The sequence below is a fragment of the Thalassophryne amazonica genome, chromosome 8, assembly GCF_902500255.1.
Source record: "Thalassophryne amazonica chromosome 8, fThaAma1.1, whole genome shotgun sequence".
NCBI lineage: Eukaryota > Metazoa > Chordata > Actinopteri > Batrachoidiformes > Batrachoididae > Thalassophryne > Thalassophryne amazonica.
The window spans coordinates 59,986,234-60,007,643 of record NC_047110.1 but is presented as its reverse complement, the minus strand read 5'-3'; the positions used below and the strand labels follow the sequence as shown (position 1 = coordinate 60,007,643).

The 21,410-nt window shown below is 39.7% G+C and overlaps 3 protein-coding genes and 2 non-coding genes across 8 annotated transcripts in view; 1 reads left to right on the top strand and 4 right to left on the bottom strand.

The window, feature by feature from the left end:
* Positions 1–2,055: 2,055 nt before the first annotated feature.
* LOC117515718 (60S ribosomal protein L4-A-like) lies at positions 2,056–5,827 on the bottom strand. Its single transcript, XM_034176418.1, is given in 7 exon segments — positions 2,056–2,217; positions 4,033–4,046; positions 4,049–4,156; positions 4,432–4,570; positions 4,798–4,904; positions 5,004–5,175; positions 5,697–5,827. Coding segments are annotated over 7 exon segments (690 nt in total). The 5' UTR covers positions 5,700–5,827; the 3' UTR covers positions 2,056–2,070.
* On the bottom strand, positions 4,234–4,332 carry LOC117516434. The gene has a single exon (XR_004562411.1). It is a non-coding gene; the product is annotated as a small nucleolar RNA SNORD16 (small nucleolar RNA).
* Positions 4,627–4,724, bottom strand: LOC117516435. The gene has a single exon (XR_004562412.1). It is a non-coding gene; the product is annotated as a small nucleolar RNA SNORD16 (small nucleolar RNA).
* A 351-nt stretch (positions 5,828–6,178) lies between the features above and the next one.
* Positions 6,179–18,765, top strand: zwilch (zwilch kinetochore protein). The gene is made up of 18 exons (XM_034176415.1): positions 6,179–6,301; positions 6,446–6,488; positions 9,307–9,386; positions 12,506–12,630; positions 12,813–13,003; positions 13,105–13,184; positions 13,262–13,417; positions 13,541–13,612; positions 13,943–14,036; positions 14,106–14,158; positions 14,245–14,347; positions 14,433–14,512; positions 16,320–16,476; positions 16,568–16,596; positions 16,686–16,822; positions 16,910–17,005; positions 18,164–18,279; positions 18,404–18,765. The coding sequence occupies exons 4-18, from the start codon at positions 12,539–12,541 to the stop codon at positions 18,490–18,492; spliced, it is 1,545 nt and encodes a 514-aa protein (XP_034032306.1). The 5' UTR covers positions 6,179–6,301; positions 6,446–6,488; positions 9,307–9,386; positions 12,506–12,538; the 3' UTR covers positions 18,493–18,765.
* Positions 18,766–18,908: 143 nt separating this feature from the next.
* Positions 18,909–21,410, bottom strand: part of lctlb (lactase-like b) — a 28,062-nt gene continuing 25,560 nt past the window's right edge. For 2 of the 4 annotated variants that reach the window (XM_034176411.1, XM_034176410.1), the window contains 2 exons: positions 19,330–19,374; positions 18,909–19,157 (listed from right to left, as the gene is read on the bottom strand). In XM_034176411.1, the coding sequence (XP_034032302.1) occupies positions 19,042–19,157; positions 19,330–19,374 (161 nt within the window). In that variant the 3' untranslated portion in view covers positions 18,909–19,041. Of the gene's footprint in view, positions 19,158–19,329; positions 19,375–19,404; positions 19,928–21,410 lie in introns of those variants that run through there. The other 2 variants (XM_034176412.1, XM_034176414.1) reach the window with 2 other exon arrangements.

Sequence of the window (21,410 nt, the reverse complement as noted above, 5' to 3'; positions counted from 1 at the left end):
GTGCAGTATGGCACACACGACTGTGTGCACACATTAAAACGCGAACACACGCAGCTGCAAGTAGGAACGAACACTGTTAAAGGCTGAGTACGCGCGTATTTCGGCCGTATTTAAATGAAACAACGCTGCAATGAGCAGCTCTACGAATATGCCAATGTGAAAGCCCCTAAAGGTACTCCTGGCATTAAAATTTATTTTTTTTTGCATTCTCACCCCCCCACAATTTTCTCAACGGATTTGGATGTTTCACAAAATCGACCCCCAGGACTGTCAAATCCGCGGAAAAATCTCATCCCTGATAATAATGTCTGAAAGGAAATGCTTTTGACAAAAACTAAGATTTTATTTCTGTGTATGTCCAGAGATCAAGGATCCACCATGTAGACTTTATGTCCAGAGTTTAAGGATCCAGTAACCAATTTCATATTTACTTTAAGACTCAATAAAATGTTGTTCAATTTAATCAGCTTATAAAGCACCAAATAACAAAAGTCTTCTCAAGGTGCCTCACACAGAACAGTTCAACATAAAAATTTAAATAAAAATCAAAAAAATTCAAATACCTAATTAAAAACAGAAGTAAAAGCATAAAACATAGGACTCCGACTGCCTCACTGAGGGCCATGTACTGGCTAACCCAGAATGAGATTGCCCACTCAACAAACTTCCCCAGCCTTCTGGACATGGGCTGTCGTACCTGGCTTTTCCTCTCTGGGTACCCCTAGAATGGCCAATTGTTAGCTACAATTTTCAAAAGCCCCCCGCACCATCGCCCCCTCAGTCACTTCACTCCCTCAACATTACCACTACGCTAAAATTTTATCCTAGCTAGAACCCTGTACAGGCTTAGAATGAGGCTAAAAAACAACAACAAACAAACAAAACAAAAACCTAAGGATTTTCTTCAGAAAAATGCTGTGTGTAAATTAACAGTTCTGGTGTTCCTCTGACACATTTCTGCACCCTGTCATCTTCCATGTTTTGGTCTGATGCCTGGTTCCAATTGGATGCATGAAGCCATGTCACAGTGCACACCAGCGAAAAGTTGGATTGAGTTTACATGTAACTTTGACAGTGGTGAGTTTGATGTCAAGCGGCAGTGTACACTCACAATGGAGCATTGCACAAATGTGGTTTTTCCATGTAGTCTCTCACTGAAAATAATAGGTTTTGGAGCAATGGATGCCACATCTGCATGCTCTGTGTGAAAGGCCCTTTAGACAAGCAAAATGATTTCTGGTGAGTTAACAGCTTAGCATCTACCTGTCAAAACGCACAGCAGCCACTAAAGCTCTGAGGTGAAGCAACAGCAAGGTGAGTTTCCCCTCAAGTATTGACTCTAATGGTTGCATTTTTCCTTTTGTATTATACATATGTTGCCTGTGTCTCAGAGCGACTGGTCGCTCAAAATATCATTTAAACCCCCCCATAGCCATTATACAGTCAAATATTACACAATGCAGGGAACCAGTAATGATATGTGCAGGCAAAGTGTGTTGTGAAGCTGCTCGTGTAAGGTGTTGAACTCTACTACTACTGAACTCCAACAGTACTGAAGTTTAGGTTTTGGTGCTGTAAGACAGTGTTTCATGATACAGGATCCCTAAAACTCAAAGCAACACATTTTCTACCTGTCTACAAAACCACATTAGCTCAGTCATGTGTGTTCAGCCAATTAACAGATAGCAACAACAGAACGCAACGTATTTGGCTCATTATGTGCCGTTACAGCAGGGAGAAAGGGAAGATGCAGAAGACCCTGGACCCTGAGGACCACAGTTGGAAAACACTGACCTATGGTGCAAATGGTTTTTGGTAAGAGATGATAAAACTTAACAGCAATGTGCCCATACGAGTGCAAGTGGTTTTCTAATTAAAAGGACACTAGGCATAAAAATGACAATTGTGTCAGTAAAAACTATCAACTGCACTTGTGACCTGAGACTCCAAAGTTACAATGACTGGGGTCTAAATAGACTGCCTGCCACTACTTTGATTTGTTTTTTCACAAGTTGTTGACACCCAGTGCCACAATCAGAAAGACTGTCCATTTATGCAGGGGCTGTGACACTAATGAACAAACCCACCTGGGATATTTCTGAAGGCTTTAGTCACACCTGCATCTTGGTTGTAGATGATGCATGGCCCTCTGCGCTGGATCCGTCTACGATTCCTCATCTTACCCTTACCAGCACGCATACGCTGTGAGGCATAAACCTAAAAATACAATATTCAAAGTACATCAATCTAACCACACCTGTAATTAGGATGGCACAATGTAGTTGCTGTATAAATATTGCAATATAGCCTCCTACATGGTCAGCGTTCCTGTAGTAAAATCAATAAATTAAAGTACAATTTGAAATCTCAGATGCATTCTGGCGCATTTTCATTTTACCCCCCACCCCCCCAAATTTCCACAACTCGTGGTTTAAAACCCTCAGCTGTGATGCAGAACAGCTCAGCTTCAGCTCAGGAACCCCCTCCCCTTGCCCCCTCACGCTGAGCAGTAAACAGCAGAAAGCAAGCAGCAGTTGTGTTGGTATTTTCTGATACTTGAATTACCTTGGTACTGGAAGCCGATCCGATACGGCATTGGCGATAGGTCGCAACCTTACTTCGGAGCTAGTGTGATACTCTTTTCAAATTCTTCGCTACCTTAAAATGCTGACAAAGTGTTTTTTACTTAAGACTAATTTGATTACTGTCATTTTGAAATAAAAAACTTTTCTTACATTAGAAAAATTGTAATTAAATAGTTTGTTTTTTAAAAAGATTCTTTAAAAATTTTGATGTCATGTTGTAAATTAAACCATAACTTGAGAATTTCTTGATTAACATGATGAGGAATCTTGGGCATTTATTTTAGACATAAAATAGCATGAAAAGTAATGTGTACATTTTTAAGTCTGGTAGATTCATTCAGCAAATGTTTAAATGCTTCGATGTGAGCAAGAAATATATTTCTTAAATATAAAGAAACATGATACAGCACTGCTATTTTCTTTGTCTGATTACTCAACAACAACAAAAAAAACCTTAATAAAAAACATTAAGTTATTTAAAGTGTGAGACTTTTCTTGTAGTTACGGTAGTAACAATTAAAAAAACGGTGTTGCTTTATTCAGTAAAATAAAAATAGGTCTAACAATTTCTGAATACTAAACGTCACTCAGCTCAAACAAGTAATTCATTCAATATCCCACAGCTAAGGCTAACGTTAGCTGATAACAACAGCACAGCACTACCATCACATTATTTTCAATTACTCACTCCAGACAAATTTGCAGAAGCTTCCGTTGCTCAAACTCATTACTCTTGTGGTTATGACATTGCAGACAGAGTTAAACTCTCATCTGTATGCTAACGCATCAGCACTTTCAGCAGCTAGGAGCTTCACCCGTAAGCGTTGCTTAAAGTGTGACTACTGAGGAAAAAAAAAATAATAATGTCCACAACAACAGTTAACCGTTAGGAGAACCACTGCCCAGTCCCCAAAATATGATTTAATCAACTCCCGAACCCAAACAAACAGAGCACTACCACCAACTGCATGTTATCAAAAAAAAACTCGGAAAGGTTCAGCAGGTGAGTAAAAAAACAGATTTCCGGTAATTTCTGGATAACTTCATCACTGCTACTTACATATCACAGCCCACATCTTCACTCCACTGGTGCACAATATGTATAAAAATTACTAGGGGTGGGGGAAATATTTATACTTATGATATATGATGTACATAAATTTCGTGTCATACTAACATGAAAAAATGTTGTTCATTGCTACAAGAAAACATACAGTGCAATGATTCAATCAAGTCAAAAACCTTCTTGTCCCTCTGTGTATTCAAAATAAATCCTTCATATCATTAAGCCCTATCCAAAAAAATGCAGTAAGCATGAAATCTTTACACATTACTTTGAAAAGTAAATGACACCCATACTGCTCGCAACCAGCTTCAGTGACAGAGTTTCACAACTGAGGCAGAGGCCGTTTCAAATTTAGTCAATATCCAGATTCAGGCAGATTACCTTTTTGATATCATCCATGCTTTAAGCTTCTTCAGCAGAAGCACAGCCTCTTTAGTCCTTTTGTAGCTCTCAACTTTGTCTTCAACCACAAGTGGAACTTCAGGGATTTCCTCAATGCGGTGTCCTACAAAGAGAACCATTATGTTACATAAATATAATCAATCCGGATATCGCCTTTCAGAGACTGCCGTTACAACAGCTTGCTCAGAAACTAAGACTCATCAATACCCTATAACAGCTTAGAGACAGCAGGCAACTGTCACTGTTGACAGGGTCAGACGCAATTACACCATCATGGCAAGAATAATGTTGAGCTGTGCTTTCTTGTGTAAACAACACCATAATCCACTTCTCAAAGTGAAATGTTGCACCAGAGAGATCGGTAAAAGAAGATCTTACCTTTGGACATCACAAGAGAGGGCAACGCAGAGGCAGCCAAAGCAGAACAGATGGCATAGCGTTTCTGGGTTGTGTTGATCCTGCGGTGCCAGCGACGCCAGGTCTTCGTGGGAGCAAACATACGACCTCCACGGCACATCTAGATAAAAAGGTCAAGAAGCCAAACTGCTGCAGTAACACCATGTATATAAGCCTTGCTCAGACTCAATCTTCATCACCATCTGTGCCAGCATATGACAGCAGGCATTCTGTCACTGGCCTCAGAGTCAGACGCAAATTACACCATCATAGCAAGCCATTACCAGTCACCATGAAATTGACAGCAAAGAGAATAATTCAAAAAGGCTTCAATTCTGGTTAGGATACATTTCCAAACGCTCCTTGACCAGAGCGATGGGTACCACCACCTCTCACACGAGGTATACGAGCCACAGCTCTTCCTGTACCCCATGACTCCGCACTGGTCTGATGACCTATATTTATTTAAAATAAAAACCAAACACGCCTCAGTTACAAATGCTTTCTTCACTAGCCAAAGCCCAGATCATTTCAAAACGTCCGTCTTTGCTTACCTGCCAGTTCGCTGACTGCATAAGGCTGACGGTTGTTTTTACGCATATTTGTATGCACAAAATTCACAACATCAGGACGAATTGGAGCTCTAAACACCGCAGGCATGACAACATTCTTGCCTGAAGATTCTCCTTTATCGGAATAAACCGATATCAGGGGTCGGGCACAGGCCTGAGGAAGCAAATTTAGGGACAAAATGTAATCTTAAAAAGCATATCACACATTTCCTAAGTATGGCGTGTTCTTTAGCATAACCTGTACCACAGCGACACATTAATTGAGGTCGGTCACGTAATGATTTCTTCAAAGTCTGGTTTTCAGGCACGAGTCCGTGGTTGCAAAAACGAGCATGGCGTTCGCTAGCGGCTAGCAAATTTAATTATACCATCCGTGCATATTACAAATTAAGATTATACACATACAGAGAAAAATGGGAACTACAGCCACGGAAATGTATATATTCGGTCCTTTAACGACATATTTTCTAACTACTACTTCTGATCTAGGGCCAGCTCGACAATCACACGTGTAACTACAGAGAGCAGCTCGCGCAAAATGGCTGCTCGTGCCATTTGTACTAGCCGGCACCTCTCCGGCTCAGCACGGCAGAAACACAGCTTTACCTATTAACTAAAAAAAAATGCAAGTTCATCGTATAGTATATTAAAAGTAAAAACAGTGTCACTTTTTACCATTTTCGGTCGTTATTTTCGGCTCGCCGGGAACCACACTCCACACGTTATGGCGGCCACAGTGAAAAAGGAAGTCAGGAAACAACCCTGGGTAGTATATCCATCCGCCCTGACGCAGGACAGCTTCCGAGGTGAGGTTTTTTTTTTAAAATTATTACAACTATGTTTATATAAGAAAATGATGCACATATAATTTGTAACAACGTACGGTAAATTTAGGTTACATTCTTAAATCACTGATGCTCAACAAAATGCTTTAACATCAGTCGACATCACTGGCACTATTTTCATATTTGCGGAAGACACGTAAAGACCGAACTACATTCGTAGATAAAAAATATTTTCTGTATATATTTTCTTAGTTTACTTACATTTTAATTGTAATGTATATTTGAGTATTAATATTTTTACAAGGATTATTAATATAGTTATATGTAAAGATTTGTCAATGCCTTGTGATCATGACGTCAACCGTTTTGAGAGTGCGCGCGGCGCGACTATCAAACTATGATTAGCAGCATTCTGTTTTTGTGAGACGCGTCTTATTATCTTGAAATGGGCTCAAAGGTGATAAACTGTGCTCAGGAGTTTTTTCGTGTTCTTCAGTGAGTTATGTTTTGTGTACTTTACGTTAGTATTAATATTCGTTTTATTCACGAACTTAACTTAAGTGACGTTGATTAGCCTTTAGCTGTTTTCACTGGTACTGTATCACTGCGAACTGTTCTTGTTTTCTGTGGTGCGTGCAGATCTCTTCAAGATGAGGAACTTAGGGATTCATGTATATTTGAGGTACGTCATTACGCGTAAAAGTGCTACTTGATTCAATAAATAGCGCAACTTTGTCCGTTGCGTTCCCAGTTTATATATATATATATATATATATATATATATAGTATATATATATATATATATATATGCTGTGTGTGTAATGTTTGTATTTCTTAACGATTGTATGAGAAGACGAAGAAGATGATTCAATCACTTGGAAATGTTCATGTATCCGTCATGACTTATCCAAACAAAAATGGGGGCAAAAGTAATTTTGTATTTAAAATAGTCCTTATATTAGCATTGTAGAGAAAGTGAGAAGGTTCTATGTTCGCTTGCGACCTGGTCCTTCCTCTGTGGAGTTTGCATGTTCTCCCCGTATTTGTGTGGGATCCTTCCAGGTACTCCAGCTTCTCGCACTTCCAAAGACTTGCAGGTTAAGTGAATTGATGACTCTGAATTGACCACATATGTGTCAGTCCTGTGATAGTCTGGTGGTCTAACCCTAACCCTTTTGCCCAGTGATTGCTGGTATAGGTTGGTGTACACAGACAAAATTACAAGTAGTCACTGTCCAAATTCTTGTAGACCTGTTTTGTAAAAGAGGCACTAGGAGCACAATAGCACTGCTGTGGTTGACCTGCTTATTAGTGTGCAAAGTAGAAAGACGCTATTGCAAAGGCCAAAGCGATATCTTAAAAACAGAACAGTTTCAATCATGCTTGGTGTATAAACTCAGTGTAACTTTCAAAAAGTGATTATGCTTGTGGTCAGGTGCATTTACAGTGCATTGGGAAAGAATTCACAGCGCTTGACTTTTTCCACATACAGCCTTATTCCAAAGTGGAGTAAATTCATTTTTTCCACTCAGAATTTTACTCATAACACCCCATAATGACAACATGTAAAAGATTTGATTTTTTTTTTATTATTATTTTTGCAGATTTATTAAAATCTAGGCTAGGGAATCACATGTACATAAGTCTTCACACCCTTTGCTCAACACTGTTGATGCACCTTTGGCAGCAGTTTCAGTCTCAAGTCTTCTTGAATATGATGCCACAAGCTTGGCGAAGCTATCTTTGGGCAGTTTCTCCCATTCCTGTTTGTAGCACCTCTCAAGGTTTATCAATTTGGATGGGGAGCATCAGTGGACAGCCATTTTCAGATCTCTCCAGAGATGTTCAATTGGATTCAGGTCTGGGCTCTGGCTGGATCCCTCATGGACATTCACAGAGTTGTCCTGAAGCCACTCCTTTGATATCTTGGCTGTGTGCTTAGGGTCATTGTCCTGCTGAAAGATGAATTGTTGCCTGAGTCTGAGGTCAAGAGCGCTCTGGAACAGGTTTTCATCCAGGATGTGTCTGTACATTGCTGCGTTAATCTTTCCCTCAATCCTTCCTAGTCTCTGAGTTGCTGCTGCTGAAAAACATCCACACAGCATGATGCTGCCACCACCATGCTTCACTGTAGGGATGGTGCCTGGTTTCCTCCAAACATGACTTCTGGCATTCACACCGAAGAGTTAAATCATTGTCTCATCAGACCAGAGAATTTTGTTTCTCATGGTCTGAGAGTCCTCCTATCTTTTGGCAAACTCCAGATGGGCTGCCATGTGCCTTTTATTAAGGAGTGACTTCAGGCTGGCCACTCTACTATACAGGCCTGGTTGGTGGATTGCTGCGGAGATGGTTGTTCTTCTGGAAGGTTCTCCTCTCTCCACAGAGGAATGTTGAAGCTCTGACAGAGTGACCATCGGGTTCTTTGTCACCTCCCTAACTAAGGGCCTTCTCCCCCCGATCGCTCGGTTTAGATGGGTGGCCAGCTCTAGGAAGAGTCCTGGTGGATCCATTTATGGATGATGGAGGCCACTGTGCTCATTGGGACCTTCAAAGCCGTAGATGTTTCTGTACTCTTCCCCAGATTTGTGCCTCGAGACAATCCTGTCTCAGAGGTCTACAGACAATTCCTTTGACTTCATGTTTGGTTTGTGCTCTGACATGCACTGTCAACTGTGGGACCTTATATGTAGACAGGTGTGTGACTTAACAAATCATGTCCAATCAAATGAATTTACCCCAGGTGGACTCCAATTAAGCTGCAAAAACATCTCAAGGATGATCAGTGGAAGCATGATGCGCCTGAGCTCAATTTTGAGTTTCATGGCAAAGGCTGTGAATACTTATGTACGTATGATTTCTCAGGATTTTTTTTTTTCATTTTTAATAAATTTGCAGAAATTTTAACCCCCCCCCCCCCCCAAAAAAAAAAAAAAAAAAACACACACCAAACAAACTTTTTCACATTGTCATTAAATTCAAAGGGAACATTGTGTTTAGAATTTTGAGGAAAAAATTAATTTCATCCATTTTGAAATAAGGTTGTAAGCATAAAATGTGGAAAAAGTGATGTGGAAAAATTTGGGATTTGAGTTATAATTCCTGCATTCATTAATTCCTTTTCCTTCAATAAACTAATGCTGTCAAGTTACTTTTGTCAAGTGTGCTGCCAAGAGCCAGTGTCCCTTTTGTTTGATTCGCTTATTTTGAAGAGATCTGATGAGACGGGAGTATGAGGAAGAACAACAATAATCAAAAATGGCATTAACTGAAGAAGAGTTTTCCTGTTGAAATAAGATGCATGTTTGTAAAAGGATTTTAATCTGGAGGTCAATTTCTTAATGATAGTTTTGGCCATGTACTCTTCAGACAAAATAAATTAATATGGTACTGAGGTACTTCACTAAATCAGTATGTTTGTGCCATTGTTATTCTGTCACTAAATAAGTTATGTGTGTTGATGTAGATGTGCTAATTTTTTTTAATTTTATTTTTTTAAGGACATACGCATACTAAAGATAAGATTCCTGTGCTGAATTTGTACTGTGGCAACTATCCAGTCTTCATCTGTGAAAAACCTGTGAGTAATATTTTGTCAATCATTAAGTAACTAAGGATTATTTTATTCTGACTGTTGCTGTTGGTTCTCAGACCCAGATATATTGCATACTTGCTTGTTGTCCAGCATTTCCAGTATGGCTTTGGACCTTTACCACATACTGGCTATTCTTCTGACACTACCAGTTGTTCACCACATGGCACTGGCTTATTTTTCTGGCATTGGCTGATGGAGCTGATGCTCAGCTGTGTTGGTGACTATTACAAAATCAGGCCTAATCCTAACCACTGGGAGTGCCGTTGCCTTGCAGCAAGAAGGTCCAAGAAAGGTTCAAAACCTTCCATCCCCCAATGTTGTTATGTATCTGGAGTTGCATCAGGAAGGGTTCCTGGCATAAAACAGGCCAAGCCAGAACATGTGGACCCTTACTAGTTTCACAACTAGAGCAGCCAAAAGAATTGTCCCACTGTAGTCCTGTTGACAACCAGTGACTATATAGTTGCACCGGAACCCAATTGTGGCCTGTGCAGACGAATACTGCACTGTCAACTACAAATGGCACAGACATACAACTGGATGTGAGCTTTTAGGGGTGTAACCTATAGACTATTCATTTGATTGATTACAACCAACAGTGGCCTTAGTGGCCACAAGAACACTGCAGTTAGTAACAAGGCTTCACAAGCAACTCGATAGCCCTGTCTATCTTTATGTTATTGTCAGTGTGCATGTTAAAATGTGCCACCATGGTGCAAAATAGGAGGTTCTTTGTCTTCACCTGTATTAAAACTCAGAATCTCAGAAATTATGTAGTTTTTCTGGAATTATGCGAGGACATTTTGCTGACTCACTCTCTCACTCAACTGCCTGACTGACTCCATTAATCTAATACTTGCCCTGCCACTCACAGGACATATTTATGATTAATAATTTTGTCAGTGTATTGATAGTTTTACACAGCAGGAAATTCTTTCTGGGGAAACTCTGGCCAATCAGGTTGGTGCTTAGCTCTGGTTTCTGTAACATGAGGTGGATGAGTCTCAAAAGTTATTCACCTGTTGAGGCTGGTTACTGGTACACATTTACAGCTGGGTGGACTGGGACAGTGGAGAAGAAATGTCTTATCCAAGGATGCCTGCAGATGGCATCAAGCGCAGTCCCAGGGCGGTCTGTGAGTTGGTAGTGTAACTCTGATGCCACAGAGCCACCTCTGCTTAATTTTAAACTGTGGCCATCAGTTTCCCAGAGCTCATCGTGTCATCTTCACATTGCTTTTTTTATCAACTTGCAACCAGTTTATTACCCAGTTAGATAATATACAGAAAAACAATCACCAATTCTTAGAATAATTAGTTGATTGAAATGGTTATTAGCAATAAGCAGTAAATCTTTACATTTGTGAGAGAGGTGTACTACCAACAATACAATTTTTTTTTCACAGCACCAAGCATCAAAGTGTCTGCACATCAGTTTGTCTAAAAACCAAAACAAAACTGAATAACTTTGTGTAATAATATGATTCTGTGTGTATATTCATTCTTAACTATGTAAAGCCCCTCTCAGAAATACAAGCAGTAACATTGTAGGAATCCTCTTGATAAAGATGTAGCAATAATGCATTAAGTATATAATAATGCAGCTCAGTCACTTATAAGCCAGTATCTAATACTGGGTGTTCCAACAAAAGTGCCACAAAAATAAAGCCATAGAAAATCTATACACTTTTGGATACTGTGATATCTGTCCTAGGTCATCTTGAAGCTTATCTCAGGGAATGTTGCTTCTGCTATTCATTTCTGATTTCACCTCAGTTTGTAAGAGTTTTGGCATTCACAAGATGTGCTCAATATGTGCACATCTTGTGTCTGGTTCAGCCAGATCTTCCTTTAACATTGTGAAACAGTTCTATCAGTGTGAAACTTCTTTACAATCCTCCATATTGTCTTTTTGTCTGGAGCTTTTCTAACTGCAAAATGACATTGATATTGTTAGGTTTGCATGATTGATTTGGTCTCAGTACAATTCTACCAGTTTCCCTTTTTGCTTGATTTTAAGCGGCGTCTTCATTGGATCAGTCTCAAACTACATCAGGAGAAATTCCTCACATATATCTTCTTGTCTAGGGAAAAAAAAAAACAGAATTCAGATTAGCTGATTTTGTGGTACTTTTTTTTCAGACACCCTGTATTAGCAAGGTATGTTTTATATAAGCATGTGTTATTTTGAAAATCTGGAGTTAGTTAAAGTTTGCATTTTTACCTGAGGCCAACATAGGACCATTGGGTATTGCGAAGGTCTGTCTGTCTGTCTGTCCCACAGTCTTCAAATTCAAAGGGAACATTCTTGGGACACAGACCACAGACAAGTTCAAAGATGGCTAACCTTGACATATTTTAAGAGGTTTAAAAGTTTGAATCTGTTCTGCTTTGTTTTTGAGTGGTGGGGGATGGCAGCCAGTCAAAGTAGAGCTGCACCATGACATCATTGGCTGGTCTCTTCAAAACTGCTTTGCTTTGTGTTTATATGCATGTCTCTCATATATTATGTAAATGCTAGCGAGAAATAAAAAATAAAATAAACACTTCTAAAATCGAAAACAGCATTTTTGCATGCGCGCTAACCTCCGCTAACTCAGAGCTAACTTCCATTGGAGTTAAATTTGTCTCATTTATACCAGTAAATTCACAGAGGGTGATCTACAAATATTCCTTGATTTGCATAACTTCCACTTTTGTCAAATGCTCATGTACACACACACACACACACACACACACACACACACACACACACACACACACACACACACACACACACGCAAAGCCTCCTGCAGATGCTGTTAAAACCTAAATATTGTTTCTGATTGACTGATTAATAGAGGGGCTTGATTGAACATGTACAAATTGTATGCAAGAGAACAGGATCTTAATTAATTGAAAAACTGCAAATTATAAAGAACACAAGGCTCGTACGGCTGACGGTATTTTAGAATTGCATTATTTAATTCCCATAAAAATTGTTCAAACAATCAGCTACTTAATTAATCAGCTAATCATTTCAGTGCAAATTACTTCAAAGCCATGTTTTGATCGTCCATTCCACTTAATCCACATCATTTGAAAGTCCTTTTTCTTATGTTCTAGGTCACTAAATTAAATGAACCTGATGGTCGAGAAATGGATTCATCATCATCATCTTATGCCGACAATGATGCTCATGTCTTCGAGGAAGATTTGGGTCCACAGCCGCTCACAGTCACAAAAGCCAGGTTAACAATGTTCCATTTAAATTTACTAATAGATAAATTTATATTTTGTTGCTCTGATATCAGTGTATGTACAGAAAGACATTAGGTATTTGATTTTGATTAAGCAGATGTGGGTTATTAGCTATCAATACTGTAGCTCACTTTCAAAATTAATACATTAATTATTCTTTCCAATTTAATAGGAATTTGCTGTCTTGGTACACATTATCTCAAAATGGTAGTGTGCCAGGAGTGGACAACATCCCCGTCTTACGTCCTTTGTGGGTGCGATGTGACATGTCTGACCCTTCTGGAACTGTCTGGCTTGGAGCGGAAATGTCCTCGACAGGCAACAAAGTTACTGGTGTTAAGTTATACTCTGTCACCTGTAAAGGTAATGCTTCAGTCCTCAGCAGCAGAATTCATATTTAGTCACCATTCAGTGCGAAGGGTTTCAGTGTTTATGCTTTTGTTGTGTTTTAATTTTGCTGCTAGGAGCAACTGTGGACAGAGGGTCTCTCATAACCCTGGATGAGCTTAAACAAGAACATAAAAAGAGACATCACCTGGCCTCAGTGCGTGTGTCACCATATGCCGTCTCTTTTAATTCAGTCAATGTTTGTTCATTCACATAATCCCTCACTGCTTCCAGATGGTGACAAAAGGCAGTGCTAAGTTCAACCTGTTTGGCTCAACTGTTGTTGAAAACACTTTGATTGAGTCACAAAGTAGCGTTACAGTAGATTTCAAATGGAGTCACGTGGACAGTATCCTTGAGATGCCACCCATGTCCTCCACAGCCACTCTGGTAAGCATAGGGCATTCATACCTGCAATATAATCTTAATTCTTAAAATAAAACATAGTTTTGTGAAGTAAAAGCTACAGATATACTCAAACTGTGATTATTGTTCATGTTTGTGCACCAACAGAATATCAAAGTTGCCAGTGGGGACATGAGGAGCCCAGTGTTTGAGATATACAGGGAGCTGGAGTTTCTTCAGGTTTGTGCCCTTTTCTGCTGTAAGACTGTGTTGACGTTATCATTTGATGTTACCCCAATGGGGAAACGTGTCACCTGGTTTTGACACTGGTGTGGATTTATTTAAAATAAATAAATCTGGTCACTTCTGGGATAATAAAATCAGCCTATGTCATCCTAATCTATTTTGCATATGATATGTGGTGACGTGACTGCTGTGAGAATGGTCAGCTTGAGTACAGGTGATTGTGAACCACTTAGACAAACAAAACTGGATTTGGTAAAAAGTCTTTCAGGTCACTTTCGCTGTAATTTGAAGTAATTCACTCTAAGCTGCAGGTTGTTGTTTCAGACTCTTGCTGACGGTTTGAGAACTGGTGAGACGGAATGGATGGAACCTTTGGAAAGTAGCTCTGCTGTAAATCTGACTACAGCTTATCTGGAAGGTATCTTTCATGGTTAATCATGTCACGTTGCAGTGATTTAATGTTCATGTTGCTGTTGTACTCTTTCAGAGCTGCAGAGTACTGTAAACATGGTTCAGGACCAGTCTGCAAAAAGAGCTGAGGTATGATTATAGATCAAGGCACATTTCACAAATGTCCTTCATTGCAGAATTCTTGTAGTAGTTTCCTCCCCACCCGTTTCTTAAAGGACACAAATCCAAAGCCAGACTTGGACACGCCTATTTTCAACTCTCTCTTGGAAAGAGGCGACTTGGATTTTGTAGAGCAACTGTGGGTTCGAATGAGAAAGAGTGAGTCCACGTTAGTGCTGTACATGGAACTTATAAGATAACTTACCTCAGTTTGATTATTATTACTTATTTAACACAAATATAGGTGTGACATCATATCAAGACATTGGAGACTGTCTGAAGCTGGTCATTGAAGCTCTGAGATATGGAGACATCAAACCATGGGTAAAGCACACTAACACATCATTTGAAAAATGCTTATCACATAGAAAAGATCATCAATGTCTTAAGGCTATACTAACCCTGATCCACTCTACCCTAAAAATAAACATAATGTATAAACCCAGTCTTCATACCAGGAAGTCACAGTGTTACAGCTGATCTGTGATCCGTACGGACCCCCCCACATCCACACACACACACACCGAATTGGCATGCAGGTGAACCATGAATTATTTGCAATGTTTACAGCACATGCACATCGTGAACACAGCCTGTGAAAAACAGCCTTGTGTGGGGCTGTGGAGTGTAGCTTTTCTGCATTGATTTCCCGAAAAGCCGCATTGCTAAATCTCTGTACGCCCTGTTGACAAATAGAAGAAAACTGATTGAATCCGATCAGCCCGTTGACAAATAGAAGAAAACTGATCAGCCCGATAAAGGCATTTTTTGATGAGTCAGTTAAAGTTGATTCACTAAAAAACTGCGCTTGGGTTTCGCTTTGTCTGCGAAAGTGATTGATCAGCACACAGCGCTGTGTATTTTAAAAAATTACACTAACACACTGCTCTGCAGTACGCACGCGATAAGTCTGTTTTAGATCAGCAGCAGTGCACGTCTGTCCCGCTGTTTGAGCGTGCAGACTCATGGAGTCGATAAGGGCGATTGAAGACAACCAGTGAACCCTCTTTCTCTTCTTGTCTGTTCTGCAGCTCCCATACAGATTGTGCAGGGGCAGACCCACAGGGGTGAGAGGTGGGGAACCCCTCCACCCAAACCCCTTAAAGATCCACTTTTGAAGCCATTTTAAAGGGTTTTTTCACATAATAATCTTAACCAGATTCCACTACTTTGAAAAATTATTATTATTATTATTATTATTATTATTGACTTACTTTTTGTAATATTTAAGAATAAAGTAATGTAATTTGAACCATGTTGACTTTGAAACCAAGATTGGTTTTGACTGATTTTGTCTGAGCCCACTGAATCGAGTATGCACAGCCAAGCTGGCTGAAACTCCAAAAGACTGTGTAATCACATGTTCTCATGGTAATAAATAACTCTTTAAGTTATGAACTCGGGTCAGTTTTGCTGCTTCTTCTAATTTTTTTTGTTTGTTTTTGTTTTTGTAATTTTTCATGATTTTGAGAGAGGCAATTTTTTAAAAATTCATTGATGCTGTTCATATTGCAGTTTAATATAACTATTAAGTATTTTATTTTAAAATATTCTGTAAAACATTGGACACCTTGTGTTCATTCAGGATCACAGGCAAAAGTTACTTATTTTCATTAGCCATTGTTATTTTTAAAAATACAAGGCAAAGTTTTTTTTTTTTTTTTTTTTTTTTTTTTTTGTTGATCCGAAAATGATCCAATCTATGGCTTCAAAAAAATGCATCCAATTCGAACTGTGGCTTTTGTCACTGTGACACCTTAGTGGCCACCGGACCTAGGATTTGAAAATGAAAGAAACTGACAAGCTCATTTAAAGCTACATGTAACAAATAAAATCAACACATACAGTAAGCGAGATGAGTGGGAAGGAAGAAGTGTGTGCTTCAACTACATTCATATAAATCCTTTCTGCGGGGTTGTGTGGTCTTATTTGAGTTTGAGAACATCTGCTCCTCATCCAGAATCTATTAATCATCCAGCAGGTGGCAGACATGTCTGGGTTATTAAACAGGCAAACAGTTGTGTTTTGGATCGATCTGGTGATTCAGATTGTTAAAATTTTAAACACAAAAACAATACAAAGTGTAGAAAGTACTGAATGTTACATTCTGGATTTATTTCACTTCCCTTAGATTCACAGAGACAGCTGCAGCTCTCTGAGCAAACTCATCTTACAGTCGTACCATGAGCAGATCAGTCATGTTTCCCTTACGGGTCTCGCTCCTGTCCACATGCTGTTAGAGATGGGTCTGGACAAGATGAGGAAAGATTACATTAACTATCTCATTGGTATACTATTTCTCTTTTTTTCACACTTTGTATAATTGTGCCCATTGCACATGGGATTTATTTTAAACTTACTGTGTGTTTTCTGCCTCAGGTGAAGAACTAACAACTCTAAACCATTTGGTAAACTCAGTACTTTTTTCCCCTAATATGCTCCATTAGTGACAAATGATTTATCAAAGTATTCTGAGTGTTTGTGTTTTACTTCACAGGGTTTTTATCTGAGTACAGAAGTTGATCTACTGGAGCAAGTAAACCGACTCAAAAAACTGCACCATCTGCTGGAAATAATTGTGACTTGCAGCACATTCTTGGGTTTGCCATACGACCGGCTGTTCTTTCTCACACAGTAAATCAAATTGACTTGTTTGTGTGATCCACACTTTCCCTCTAAGATTTTAGACAAGTTTTATATCTCTCTTCTCTTTCTTATTAGATCATGTCTGCAGCACTACAAAACACATCCATATGATGAGGACCATGAATTCAAATTACAAATCAAACCTGCCTTGATCAGCCATTTCTATCAAAAGTAAGAAATTCACCTCTCTCACAGATTCATTATATGTATTTATTATCCCCTCCAGTATGAAATACGAGGGGATATAGCGATCAGCAAGTCCATCCATCTGTTTTCCCTTGTTAGCGCGATATCTCAAGAACCAGTTGACCAATTTCATTCATATTTAGCATAAGTATGTAAATGGGTGATCACACACCACCAGTCGGTTACGGACTTGTGAGGACCGGGGGGGTGTGTCATCTTCTGATGACACTGGTTTTAATTAAAGTCAGAAAATTTTAGGTTTGACCTCTTCACGCAGAGTTCAGAAAGGCTAGGTTCAAAGAAAAAGTAACTTAACTAGGGCCCTATCGTGATGATCCATAGTGCACAGTCCAAGATGCATGTGGAGCAAGCATGTAGGGCATGTCCAAATTTACTTTATTAATAGGGTGCAGAATCATCATAAAGTAAGGCACAGAATGTAAAGGGATTGCATTTAGTCTTTTCATTAGTCATGGGTTTATTTTGAGTGTAACATGAAATAAACTAATCAGATTGTCATCATGTGCTTGGATCTGGTGCATTACTATTTACATGGTGGACTCTGGTGACAGAAGTGCAGCTATGAGCCCAATGAGCAACAAAACCAGTGTGAAAATATACTACATAATTTTTTTTAATGTGTGTTTGTTGTTGTTGTTTCATTTATTTATTTATTTTTGTATTTAGATTTGTTTTAGTATGAAGAGTGTGTTGCACTGTGTTAGATGTACAATAGGGCTGATAGACTAAGGTACAACACTGGCGTTCTACACATGGTGCTGTGAATGGAGCTCACCCAGATTGAATTTAGTCTTAAAGAAGACAGAATCCATTTCACACATATTTTAATAAACATTGGAGGAAACTGTCATATTTGTCTCCCTCTAAAACAATAACCATCACTATATAGAAAAAGATGCAGTTATGTGTCTCAGGTATAGAATAGAAAACCTTGTTCAGAAGATCTGCCAGAAGCAAATGGCTGCATTAACCCGGTAACAGGGGGGAGAGGTTCAGATCTCGGCCACTGCAATCTGGACGGTGCATGCAACATTTTGGTCAGCTTTTTAAAAGGCCTGTGTGCCTCCTCACATTTTAATATATTCATTTTTTAAGAAGGGTGAATTATTGTATCATTCACAGAGAGCACCCGGTTTTGTGGGGGGTTGAGGTGTCCAGTGGTCACGGCCCTCGTGAGGTCAGGACATCATTAGAGCTCAGCGACAGGTCGCTGGTTGACCATGTCGTCTTTGAAACAGGTGAGGATTTTTTTTTTTTTTTTTTAACCACCGCTACAAAATTGCATCCCACGTAGTTACAAGTGGGCAGTTCCTTGAAGTACATTTGCTTCTTTTTGTTACTCACAAGGTTTTATTTTTTTAGATTACCCAGATGAAATGATGAATGGGGACAGTGAGGACACCGCCTTTTTCACTACCATGGTGTGCTGCAGCCTTGTTAATTTTCCTTGATTTTTGCATGAGCACAAATAACTCCCCGCCCTCACCCCTTCAGTTTATTTTCTTTTGATCGTTCTATGATCCACTAACATAAAATGCTAGAATTTGTAGGTGTCCTTTAATTGCAGCACAAATCTCACAGGGACCACTGTAGAAATCAGTTTTTAAAGTTTTTGTGTAAACCTGCTAACACAAACAAATGACACAGAAACATTACCTCCTTGGCAGAGGTAATGAATGTTTAAGGTGAATAGTTCTAAAATTAAACCAGATGAAAACACAAAATGCTGTTAATTATTATGACACTGCAATATTTTAATATGAAAAACCTTTATCCACCCTGTTTCTGGTGATAAATAAGCTAAACCGATGTATGTGCACCTCACACTCTGTATGCATATCAAAAGAAATAAAAAAAAATCTCTAGAAATCCAGCTACAAAATGTTTATACTCACACTTAAGAATGCACTTAATGTGTGTTTGTGTATATGCACACATGTACATCTTGAATGTGTCAGTGAGATTGTGACTGTAAACGTGCACACTATAATAAGTCCTTCCTAACTCCGCCTCCGCAGCAGGAACATAAGGAAGACCGCACTGAGTAAGATAGAGAGCGTGCACACAGTGGGTACGACAATCTCCGTTACCATCTCCATGTGGCTGCTCAAAGGATCTGCAAAGCACACAGACACATCAACAGTTTACCGTCACAGCATTATGTACCTTAAACTGAGTGCACAAAGCGGTATCATCATGCTTAAGCAGAGCACTCAAAGGGTTAACATTTTCTCTGAATCTGGTTATAATTTTCATCCAATTCATGACGAACACAAGTGATTCCTTACCATGTATAAGTCTTAGAATATTGGCAGCAGTACTCCGCTGTTCCTCTAACAAAAGAGAGAAATAAGTGCGTTGATTGACAGCACTGTAACCCTTTGAGAACTACAGGCAGGTACCGGGGGATATTCCAGATAGCAGCATTAATGCTTCAGACTTTATAATTCTGAATTTGGTAATGTTTTTAATTTTGAGTCAGTGGTAAAAACTGAAATGTAATAATTTCAATAAATTCCATTCAGTGTTATATGACAAAGCAGTGGCAAAGGTTCTGTTATTTAAAAAGAAATTTCATGATCTTGCTGTGCGAAATATCCCCACTGGTTAAGAAGCTTTACACTGATTGCTGCTGTGATGTCATAAAGGCTGTTTGTAGTTATAAATTACACATTATACAAGTGTAAAGTAACTGGACACTAAACAAGGTAGTTTTAGATCCATAATATAAGGGATTAGTGCTAAAATGCAGAAACTCAGCACTGTTAGTCACATTTGAAGCCGTGTAACCATGTTAACAGAAGACATGTACCCTTAAGTTCTAAACTTCATCATGCACTGGCCACACCTTTGGCAATTCTGCACTTTCCTTGGATTTTCTTCTAGCTGGAGGGGCAAACAAAGAAGATATCTCATGTTTTTTTTGTTTCCTTCCCCCACAGATGTTGCAGTATTTCACAGTGCTGCAAAACTTTCTGTTGGTTCCTTCCAATATTAATTGCTTTTTATGACATCAAATATTAAGGTTTATATTCAGGCTTCTTTCAATTAAAATTTCAAAAATAATGCTCTTTAAACTCAATGAAAACAAATCTCTTGAACAACATTTAAATTAGGGTTGCCCCTGCGACCCGTTCCCGGATCGGGTTGCGGGGGCAACAACAACTCCAGTAGGGGACCCCAAACTTCCCTTTCCCAGGCCACATTAACCACCTCTGACTGCGGGATCCCGAGGTGTTCCCAGGGCAGTGTAGGGATATGATCTCTCCACCTAGTCCTGGGTCTTCCCTGGGGTCTCTTCCTAGATGGGCTTGCATGGAACACCTCCCGAGGGAGGCGCCAGGGGGGGATCCTTACAAGATGCCCGAACCACTTCAGCTGGCTCCTTTCAACACGTACGAGCAGCTGCTCTACTCTGAGCTCCTCACGAATGAACGAGCTTCTTATCCTATTGCAAAGGAAAGAATTTTGACATCTTAAATTTTAGGCAAAATATGGACTTTTGGAGGTGAAACCTGTGAAATTCACCAAACATTATGCTTCTGCTGTAGTCCTTGGTGGATCTTGATTCAGTGGTTTTGTTCACTTCACCTAAGCACTGTTCACAGGGCAGTGTGGTACACTTGTTTTGAGAACAGAAGGTTCCTGGTTCTCCCTGTAATGTGGAATTGTGTCAGGAAGCATCCAGCATAAAACTTATGCTACCTCGGATCTGCTGTGGCAATCCTAAGTGTGGGTGGGGGTGGACGGGGAGGGAGAAACTGAGGGGACTGACTATCTAAGCACTTTTTTACAAATCTTCCTTGTAGAATTTTTAAAGGTGGGGGAAAGGGGATTTTTAATGGAGGGTGAAAGTGATGAAATCTACTCAAAATTGTGGTCTTCTTCAGTCCTTGATGGATTTTGATTCAGATGATTTTGGCTGTATCATCTAAGCACTGTTTTGCGATTCTTTTGAAATTTTAAATATTTGGGAAAATGGTAGCTCAGAGTCGAGCCGCTGCTCCTCCACTTCGAAAGGAGTCAGTTGAGGTGGCTCGGGCATCTTTTCCGGATGCCCCCTGGACGCCTCGCTGGGGAGGTGTTCCGGGCACGTCCCACTGGGAGGAGGCCCCGGGGAAGACCCAGGACACGCTGGAGGGACTACATCTCTTGGCTGGCTTGGGAACGCCTTGGGGTTCCCCCGGAGGAGCTGGGGGAGGTGTGTGTGGATCGGGAGGTCTGGGCGACTTTGCTTGAGCTGCTGCCCCCGCGACCCGACTCCGGATCAAGCGGAAGAAAATGGATGGATGGATGGTAGAATTCACTCAAAATTCTTATTCTCCTGCAGTTTCTGATAAATTTTAATTCTGATGATTTTATTTGCTTC